This window comes from Mustela lutreola, chromosome 17, assembly GCF_030435805.1.
Source record: "Mustela lutreola isolate mMusLut2 chromosome 17, mMusLut2.pri, whole genome shotgun sequence".
Classification (NCBI taxonomy): Eukaryota; Metazoa; Chordata; class Mammalia; order Carnivora; family Mustelidae; genus Mustela; species Mustela lutreola.
The window spans coordinates 7,781,255-7,792,169 of record NC_081306.1 but is presented as its reverse complement, the minus strand read 5'-3'; the positions used below and the strand labels follow the sequence as shown (position 1 = coordinate 7,792,169).

At 44.0% G+C, this 10,915-nt stretch overlaps 1 protein-coding gene across 1 annotated transcript in view; it reads right to left on the bottom strand.

Moving 5' to 3' along the window:
- Positions 1-3,474: 3,474 nt before the first annotated feature.
- Positions 3,475-10,915, bottom strand: part of DNAH3 (dynein axonemal heavy chain 3) — a 176,080-nt gene continuing 168,639 nt past the window's right edge. Inside the window, exons 59-63 of the mRNA XM_059154472.1 lie at positions 10,610-10,777; positions 8,892-9,034; positions 6,123-6,327; positions 5,309-5,446; positions 3,475-3,873 (exon numbers count right to left, since the gene is read on the bottom strand). Coding sequence (XP_059010455.1) covers positions 3,520-3,873; positions 5,309-5,446; positions 6,123-6,327; positions 8,892-9,034; positions 10,610-10,777 — 1,008 coding nt within the window. The 3' untranslated portion in view covers positions 3,475-3,519. The remainder of the gene's footprint in view (positions 3,874-5,308; positions 5,447-6,122; positions 6,328-8,891; positions 9,035-10,609; positions 10,778-10,915) is intronic.

Below are 10,915 nucleotides of genomic sequence, written 5' to 3'. Positions count from 1 at the left end.
TTTTTCTCTATTCTTTCCCAAAATGGCTTTGTGACCATCAAAAGCAGCAGATAACTTCCTACCTGTACCTAGATGTAGGATTCCCTTGTCACACAGATCCTCTCATTCAAAGTAAACGTTATGGGGCAGCTGGGTCACCGGCTCAGTTGTTCAGTGTCTGCCTTTGGCTCAGGTCATGATCCCATGATCTCAGGATCCTGAGATCAAGCCATGCATGGAGCCAGACATTGAGCCCCCCGCATCCGGCTCCCCACTCAGCGGAAAGCCTGCTTCTCCCTTTCTCACTCCCCCTGCTTGTGTTCTCTCTCTCTCTCTGTCTCTGTCCAATATATTAAATCTTTTTTTTTTTTTAAAGTTATATTTCAATTCCCAAACCTGCTCCTGTGAGCAGAAGCATACACTTTTCATGCTGAGAGTAAGTACTGCAGAGTTCGTCAATGACCTGGAGAACAAATACATCACTGTAGCAACAGCATATGCGTATTGAACACACTTGCAGCTAAAGGGCTTTGGTGAAGAGAGACAAGAGAAATTTAAATGTGCCTGCAGATGTGTTGGCCATTGAGGGAGCACAAACCCTAGCCGCACTTGACTTGGGAGATAGCAATCTGCTATTTTTTTTTTTTTTAAGATTTTATTTATTTGACAGAGATCACAAGCAGAGAGGCAGGTGGGGGAGGTGGGGAGCAGGCTCCCTGCTGAGCAGAGAGCCAGTGATGCAGGGCTACATCCCAGGACCCTGGGATCATGACCTGAGCTGAAGGCAGAGGCTTTAACCCACTGAGCCACCCAGTTGTCCCCCAATCTGCTATTCTGTTAGTCACTTTCCTTCTACCCGGTCTCACTGTGGAAGAGGCATCTCCCTGCTCAGAGGTGGTGCTAGTGTTTAAGCATTTTCTCATGCAATCCAGGGCCTGTGAAATCAAGTACTTCATCCTACAGTCAACCATTGAAACAGTGATCTGTTCTTGCATTGGAGGAAAAACTGGTTCTGCTAGACCCAAGTAAGGCATGGGTTACCTGTCTCCTTCCTGGTCCCTTTCTAAGTAACTCAGAGTGATTTCTGACAGTGCAACTTTTGTCTTTAACGCCGCTGAATCTGCAGAAACCACCCTTCCCCAGCCTCTTTCAAAATGGAAGTTCATCTAATTGCTAGCTAGCCTCCTGAGTATCTTCTGTGTGCCAGGAACCTTACCTAAATGTTCATTTTATATGTCTAGTCTCCTTTGCAAAAACGTATACCCTAATACACAGAAACACAACCGTCAATTTACTACCAAAACTACCACATAAGTTATGTTTATAATAGCGTTCTCTCTCCCCGCCCCACCCCCGCCGCCCCCGGCCCTCCATTTTTTCTCAAAGACTATAAGATCTCCATCTTTGGTCTTTGAAAGGCAGAACCTATCTTCCGTATGTCCCCTCTTTCAATGAAATTTTCTTCGAACACCAACAAGGACTGAAAACTATTTACCCAACAGTTAGATTTTTAAAGAGCAAGGACTATGACAACGTTCGTCTGATGTTATCTGCTGAACTATTTATAGGCAGGACCTGCAGCTTCTCACTAAGCTGATTTCTGGCCCTCTCTGCCCCAGGACTCCAGCCTCTAACTCACCAGGATTTCTGAAGAACATACTGCTCTTTCCCAGGAGGGAGACATTAATTACCACATTGGCCCCAGTAGAAAATGACCTCAAATTTAGGGCACTCTTTCTTTGCAAAGTGGAAGAAATTTTTTAAATTACAAAAATTTAATCCATCGTACAGAAACATTCTGTCCCTTGACCCCTGAGGAATGAAACAGCCAGTCCCTGCTTCCCTCAGCTTTTTGTTGCTGAAGCCGGGGGTTAGAAAATTAAAATTCAATTGTTTTCTCAGCAACCCCCTCACTGCCTTAAAGCTCACAATATGACTTAACCTAACCATTCCAAGATTCAGGCATTTGGGATCCTGACCATCTTTCCGTCTCACATGACTAACAATCTTACTTGGAACGATAATGACAGTTTCAGCTCTCTGTTCATTCTAATTCTCCTTCCCCCACTGGGGAGAGCGGAGGGCAGAACGTCTTTCTCAACAACAACAGAAACTATTAAGCTACCTGCGATGAGCTGTAAGAGACTGCTCCTCTTTGCTGTTTCTTTATTGCCTCCTGGCAAGATCTGGAGAACTGCCCTTTCGTACTTAATCTCTAGGATCGCTGGGATAATTTGCCGATCTCAGAATTCAGGGTTCTTGATCAGAATTTGATCGATTCCATGTTTCCATGAATAGGTTTCTAGAAAAGGTTGGTTTGGTTCTCAGAAGCTTCCCATGTTCAGGAAAAATCAAAGACCTTGAGGACATTTCTTCTAGTGAAGAGGCAGAGAAACCAGCAGATGCATTAGGCTCTTGAACAGCCTTATGTCCTTGCTCAACAATGAACTGATCAGTGGAATGCCATGAAGGAAGTCACTTAGAGCCAAAGAGCTCAGTGAAGGAGTTAGCTGAGGAGTAAATATATCAACAATGTGATTTTCGTGTCCCCCAGGATTCTCTTCTAACTGGCCCCAAGGGAAAACAGTGATAAACTGGAAATTCTTTGGACATGGCTCTTACAGCTACTCATTTAAGATTCTACATCATAACACAGACAGGTTGTTGGCAGGGAGGCAGCCTGTGGCAGTGAAAAATGCATGGGTTCTAGAGCCAGACAGCCAGTGCCTCAAATCCTCGCTCTGCAATGTGAAAGAGCTGGGTGATCTTAGGCAAGTTACATAATCTCCCTGAACCTCCTGAGAGAGAGACTGTCGTACCTACCACAGGAACAAATGCCTAAAGGCCCAGGCACAACCCATAGCACACAGTAGGCCTGCAGCAAATACTGGTTCTCTTATGTCTTCTTTCTTCCCGAAATTTCCACACATCTGTTGCAGGCTAATAGAGAAGTATTCGCATCCCAGTGCTACAATGATGAACTGTGGAAACTTGAGCTCCTTATTTTTCTAAGCCTCCATTTCTGCATCTCTAAAATGGACATAATAATACCCTACCACATAAGATTGTTGTGAGAAGTGATTTTCAAATATGTCAAAACCTTAAAAAACGAAAGCAGCTCAGTCCTCTTTCAACCTGAGAGACTCTGATGTTAGTGCATAGAAACAGAGTAGGAAAGAAGCAATTAAAAGTTCAGTGGTAGTTAGAACAAAAGCAGCAAGAGAAAACCACAGAGGAGCTTAACCAAATGGCTAAAGGTCTAGGTTGAAGAAAGAGTCCCATTGTCAGTGTTCGAACCACTACTTCAGTAGCTATCTGAATTGGGAGATCTGGCCTCCCCTGTATCATGGTTTCTACAGCCATAAAATGATGATAATAATAACCTACTTTACAGGGGTGCTCTGAAATACTGGCTCACAGCAGGTGTCTATTAACGTAACTGCTACCATCATCATCATACCCTGTGCCTCTTAGGAAAGCAAAGTTAGGTTGTGGTCAAGAATGAAATGCCTTTTATTTTCTGCATTGAGACAGATGCCATTAATTATCCAGCTGGCACAGAGAGGCTACCCCTCGGTTTATCCAGTGCTTCTGGGGCCTGTCTGTTGGTAGTTCAATGGACAGGACGTAGTTGGTGGAGTGGCCTGTGGTGGAGAGGATGCCTCTTCGGGCACTTGTTTTGTAGACTGGACACATGTAAATGTTCTGATGCAGAAACATCGCACTTTCCCCAGGTTTCAGCCAAATAATGGGCAACGGGTCATAGAGGATCTTAGGGAAAGACTCCCCGATCTGCTTTGTTTTCCTGTCCCAGCGGGCACCTTCCAAGAAGAGGCCTTTTATGTAGGCCCCATCTTCTGGGTTATTCTCCATGGCCGTTTCTTGTGTGGTTACCTGGAAGAGAGGAAGCTGTAAGTTCTATTACCTGCCATTTCCTTAGAATGGGGCAGCATTAAGAGATGAGAAAATCTGCTGCAATGTTTGCCTTTCCCAGGACCCTGGGACTTCCTTGATAATACTCCTGCCTTCATACATGGACCAGGTCTGATTCCTAGTCAGCACAGTGGGCATAGGGAATGTATTAGAGTAGGAGTCAGGAGGCCACATTAACTATAACTAGCTTAGCAACCTTTGCACAGTCCTTTCCCTTTCTGGACCTGGATCTGTAAAAGGAGGGGTTAGATTTAGATGCATGCTCATAAAACAGTCCTCTGGTGGGGAGAAATAATGCCTTGATTTGTAGTTTTTGTTGATGTCTATGGTGTAGGTAGTCAGTTTCAGGCTAGCAACTAAGTAATAAGGAGCTACGACTGGCTCTGGTGAGTTGATATGGGCCAGCTCCAGCATACCACTGTTTAGGTTCCAAGGTGGTAAAGTCAAATTCCTTCAGTAAAGCACAGAAAATGGTCTAAGTGCAGGAAGATGAGGAGGGGTGTGGATTATAGTGAACCAGAGATCACAAGCTCCATTTAAATTCATTCAAATTGTAAACTTTTTTTTTTACTGTGAATAGGATATTTTTCTTATTTTTACTTCTAAGTACTTACTGCCAGAATAGGAAAAGGTTACTGATTTTTGTATATTTAACCAGGATCTAGCCACCATATCTGTATTCTGATACCTATTACCTATCAGTATTCTGACAGGTGTGTTTTTAGAGTCTTTAGGCTTTCTAGGTATGCAATCATTTCAACATCAAAAAAGATGGTTTTATCTTTTTTTCTCCAGTGTTTATCCCAGTTATTTCATTACTTTATTGCATTAATTTCAGCTTAACATTGTTTTCAAAGACCATCAGTTTCATTCATAAACTAGATTAAGACCTAGGCAACCAGTCTGAGACCTCTCAACAGATGATCTTACTCTTTTCTCTCCATATGTGGGTAGAGTGATATTTGATTACTGGACATTCCTTTGACTTCAAGCAAAGGACTACCCAAGACCAAATGAAGAGTCCTTCCAAAGGAAGCGTCCATCATAGTGAATAAACAGTGGGGGAGGATGCTTTAATTTTTCTTGGTACAATGGTGGCAGAGTTTTCCTCTGGAAAGATTCCTTACATATATGTGTGTAATATATAATATACGTATATATATGTACACACACACACACACACATATACATACATACAGAGACAAAGCCTTGGGAATCCTCTGGTTCTGTCAGGAATAACTTTGGAGCTATTTTAAGTTGTGCTAAATACTTTAATTGTACCATCTCAGAAACATTTGGGCCTTAACACATCCAAATGTTTGGACTCCTTAACAAACAGGCAGCACTGCTTTCCCTGGTTGGTCCCATGAGCTGGCCTAACCCAAAGCACGTCTACCTCAAATTCAAATCCGATGTGGTCAATGGGGATGGTGTATTTCCGGGCATAATTCTGAGAGACACCCGTCAAAAAAGACTGTGTGAAGTAGAATCCAGAGATCCAAAAGACCACAGGGGGCCCATGGTCAATCCATTCCTGGAGAGCCACAGAAATAAAAATTCAAAATCAACAGCACATAAAGATAGTTCAAAGGCAGATAATGTAAATGAATGTCATTAAGAAAAATGGCTTTTCTCATTTTTCTTAAAACAGGCATCCCTCTAAGTTTAGCTTATATTTTCCCACGTGTGAAATGAAGGTGCAAAGATATATGTTTCCACTTTAAGAAAAGCCTAGGTACAAGCTGGTGTCAGAATATAATAGAGACTGGCAGGGACTGTAGCAGTGGAAACTAGGTGTCTTGTCTAAACTGAGCAACAGCCACTCATCTCATAATACTTGCCATTCAGGAATATAGGCCCATTGTTTCAGGTCTTCCCTTTTTTTGTAGGACAAATATCTGGAGTTTTATGTGTAATACTTCAATGTTTACACGCTAGCTCAAAAAATTTAAATTACCAGGCAGCCAAACCAAATATATCTACTACTTGAATCTGACCCATGAGCCACCAGTTCATGACATAAATTCTAGTTCCTACTCTTGTCTCTATAGGCTATAATCTTTCCAAAGATTCTGAAAAATCTCCCCCTGCCCCTTCTCCCCACTGCAATGCTGGGAAGATTGTCTCTAGTAGGTGCTTGGTCCATTTCAGAATGTCCTCTCCACCTGAATGAGCATGCCAGGTACCCAGTAACCCTGACTCCCAGGTACCTGGAAGAAGGCCAGGCGGGCCAGCAGGTCAGCCACATAGCCCCCCAGTGGCTTTAGTGATGGGTAGGACTTGGCCATCCATATGGCTGGCACTTTACCCACGATCATGCTACTGAAGACATCCTCCAGCTCTGAGGACATCAGGACCTGTCCTTTGATGGCTCGGCCAAGATTAATGAGGCTTCTGCGAACCACTTTGGTCAGCCTGCAAGAACAAAGGAGTTGGCTCAGACAGGCTCTTCAGTTTTATTCTACCCAAGTATGCTGATTCCAGGTTTCCTTTCACTTTCCCTCCACTCTTTCAAAGGTCCTTACAAGAGATATACACTCATGATAGAAAAATTATAAAGATGAGAGAAAATTAAATCATCCAGTATCTCATTACCTAAAGATAACTTACATATTTATTTTCCCATATTTTTCTATACTTAAACATTCATTTTTTTGTATCTGTTTTTCTCTCTTCGCATATAGGGAGCATCTTCTCAACTCACTAGAGACCTAAATCATCTTTTATAATAACTGCAAGTTATTTCATTTTATTGAATTATTTCCCTATTGCTGGAACATGTTAGTTCTAGGTTTGTTGTCACTGTAAACAACATTGTTAAGAACATCCATCCATATCAATCTTTGTGGAAACTTTTAATGATTTTCCTAGTAACGGTAGAATTTCTGGGTCAAAAGGTAATACAATTGGGGTGCTGGGTGGCACAGTACGTTAAGTGTCGACTCTTGGTTTCAGCTCAGGTCATGATCTCAGGGTCAAGAGATCAAGACCCATGTTGGGCTTTGCACTGGGCATGCAGTCTGCAGTCTCTCTCCCTCTGTCCCTCTACCCCATGCTCTCTCCTTCTATTTCTCTCTCTCTGAAATAAATAAATAAATCTTTTTTTTTTTTAAAGGCAATACAGTTTTAAAGGGTTTGTTCCATATTGTCCAAGTTGTTCTTTTTATGGATTATGAGGTCCATGCCTGAGAAAAGGCAGCTGAAGGGCATCCTGAGAGATGCCAAGATTGCCTGTCTCTCTCTTTGGCCTCTATGTTATGAGACCTAGCCAAGCCTAAAGGGAATGCACCTGAGAGTGGCAAAAAACATGCCACCAGAGAGAACTTGTCAGGCTGTCCCAAAGACTTTTGGAATGCCTTCCAAGTAGATACAAGAATGATCAAATACAAGAAAGAGATTCCTAGATGTATAATCACTAAATATTCATATTAAGAGGAATTTAAGGGTCAGACATTTGGTGCATGTGCTTTGCTGAGGAGTCAAGGGGCAAAGTGACTATCTGAGGCATGATACAGCAGACCTGTAGCTATTATACCTAAAGACCTACTTGCAAGAAATTTTTTCTATTTTTCAACTATGAGCTCTGCTAGTTTCAAGGTTTTAGTACCCAAGGAAGGAACAATTGCCCCAGAAGACACATTAATGTTTCCCCTGAACTGGAAACTGAACTGTCACCTAATCATCTCAGGCTTCTCATACCACTCAGTGAATCGGTCAAAAAAAGTAGGGTGGGGGGAATGTAAGAGTATTACTCAATGTGATTAACCCTGACCATCTTTGGAAAATAAGATTGCTATTACCCTGTTCTCTTCTATTACAATGACCAGTAGGAAAGGCTAGTGAAGGTCCCTGCAATCACCAAGGAAGAGCTCCAGTGACCTTAGAAGAGGGAAGCCATGAGGCTTAGTATCTCGATGAATGACAACTCTCTTCCCATCATGCCAAGGTATCTGACTCACAGCAGAGCTGCTATATCCTAGCTCACAGCCCATACTTTGCTTGGTTCCCCCATATGGCCAACTGTCTGTTGACTCTAGAGAGTAATACTAAGACTGGAAGGCAAGGAATTTTTATATAACATTATTCCAGTTCTCTAGTCCTTCAGAGTCAGGGCTGTCCCTAAAACTGAGCAATGACCAAAGAGGCAAAAGGGAGACAGTTAACAGATAAAGAACTGGGAATAGTAGGAACCTTGGACTTGAAGGCAGAAGTGATGAGTTTTCTCATTTGGCATAGATGGTCTTTGAGAATCCCTTCAGTTTTATCTAGAAGTGAAATCAAGATATCTATTGGGCTCTAGGCTATATATAGTAATTGGAGAAGTGAGGAGGGCCCAAGACCCTAAGTCCCATGGCCAGCCCATAACAACCCCTCCCTAACTCTGTGGTTGGAGTAATGGGATAAACTTCTCTCCACCACTTTCTCTGTTCATACTGATTTCACATATTGGCTAAGTGCATGGGCTCTGGGATCAGACAGCCTGGGTTCAAAATCAGTTCTGTCACTGAATGACTATGTGACCTTGTACTTAACCCTTCTAGGTCTCAGTTTTCTCATCTGTAAAATGGTGGCAGAGGGATTACTAACTGTGCATATTCCAAAGACTACTATATGCATGCCTATAGTAGTGCATATTCCAAAGACTACACATGCATAGTGCTTGGAGCACCAAGGGCTTAAGAAAAGTGGTTCTAACAGTTACTTTTACTGTTAGCCTGCTTGGTATTGGTTTTAACCTGGTTTTACAGGTGTCATATGAATGAATGAGTGAGAATGAATAGAAAAAATGATTTAACAGTAGGTGAACGCATGCTTGGATGGTCCTACTTATAGCCCTCCCTATGGGAGGGACAAATACCTCCTCTGCACAGCAGCCCTTGTCAAGTGTACACATCTGTTACTGCCCATTAGATCATACCGCTACACTCCAACTCCCAGGATTCAAGTTCTCAGGATCCAAGTAAGACCATCTGGCCCACCTGTTGAATCTGATGAGCTCCTGCCTTAGGACGGTGTTCATGGATTCCTCATAGACCACAGGATACAACTTCATAACCACTTCCACGTCAAAGTCATTGGGAAGCTTGGAGAGTATGTCCTGGGCCAGCTCTTCAATCACTTCCTTAAAGCACAGACAGTAGAGAGGTGAATGAGAAACAAGGCCTGTACATTGTGGTTTTGTGTGGGTAAACCTGAACCAATGGGCACTGGTCTTTTTAATCACAGTCTGTATGACCTTCCTGGGAATTCTCCCACAGAAGCCAACTCTGCCTGGCAGAAAGGAGGGCCCTTACCTCTCTACCGGTCTTTGGGAAGGCATCACCTCTTGGCCCAGAAAGCAAAAGAGCAGAGCAATGAGAGCCCTCTTTTCATACCTGAAGCAAGGGCCTGAGGGCTAGGCAGGGATTCCTGCTCTGTCAGGTAGCCTCCGGGCAGAACGGAACCCGGCCAGCTCCTGTCTTTAAGGTCAGCTCTAGTAGAGCATCTCCCACAGCTTCCTCAACCAGTGTCTCAGAACCAGTTCACAGTACAGATGGGACTCTTGCTCAGTGCCAGTGACAGGACAGGACGCCTGGGGAGGTATAGGCCATTCCTCAGGACTGAGCGAGAATAGTCCAGGGCAATGGAGTTGGCCAAGTGGAGAGGGGACAGGCCTAGAAGAACAAGCAGTAGGACCAGGCCGTGAGATAGGCAGAGACCTCAGCCAGCCGGTGGAACATGCACTTCCTTCCCTCTCCTCTCTCCTGTGAGGGGGATTTCCATCCCTGAGACCAAGCAGGCTGCTTGGTCTTCCTACCTGTTACCACTTATGGCACTATGAGCCAAAGCAAGAGAAACCCACCGGGGAGAGGGCTTGAACATGGGTTAGCTCAGAAGGTGGAGAAGGGAAGGAAAAGACAGGAAAGAAGAGGGTGTGGCAGCGTCGGGAGATGGTGGTCCTGGGTCTGGCTCCGCCTGAGTTATGAAAGCTATGAAGCAGGTGTCTTCCTTCCACTGGGTTCGTTTCACCCCCTTCTGTAGACTGAGGATGGTGGACCAGGTCTTCACTTCATAAAGTGTGCACTAACTAGGAAAGGCACCCAAAATGATTGCTTCTACGTGTCTCCAGGACATGGAACAAATCATGTTGAATCACATGATGAGAAAGTCACTCTCTTTCCGAGTTTCAGCCACCTTTCTCTTTTCATTCTTCTCAAGGACAAAGTCTCAGACCAGTGCTAATTAAATGCGCTGTAACCCTGGCCGAGCTTCCCCTTTCCACAAGGAGCCAGCAGGGCCTCAGCAACATCATCTGCAAGGAATCTAATAACTTTCATTAGCTTTCATTTTCTTTTTTTGTGGCTGTCATGACTTTATGGAAATGACACTGGGTTTCCATTTATGGCACTGATGAGCAGCTTTTAAATGAAATGTTTTTAAGCAAAAGAGATTTAGTTTTAAATATTATATATATGGCGTACAGATGATACATGGGTATAGCAACGAACCATGAGGAGTATGTAGAAACACTGGTGTTTTTGCAGCTCTGTATCTGAGGACTCTTAGCAGAAAGACTCAAGAACCCATGTCCTCACTCAGGGGTCTGCCAGACCTCCCCTCTTCTGCTTCCCTGGTCATCAGCCACAATCCTGTGTGACCACCAGGTGGAAAACTGCCTGGGAAACAGAATTATGTCTCCTGCCCCACACCTGGTTACCTGCGGGGACTTGCCACTCTCTCCTGACTGCCTAGGGAGGGTCAGCAACACCCCTTGAAACAGCTGGTTGGTTTCCTGGTTGTCCTTGGTGATGTCAGCGTTCTCATGGAGGCCAAAGACTTCTGGGTGGGCTGTGATGGGTAGATTCCTGAGATAGTCGATATAGGACTGGAAAGGAAATCTTCAATTGACAAAAACCCAGGTTCCCTGGGGTCCCAGCGATCACTCCGGGATGGGCTGGACCTAACCCAAGCAAATCGTAGCACGGGTCACACCTTCCCACCACCCACACACCAACCACCCCCT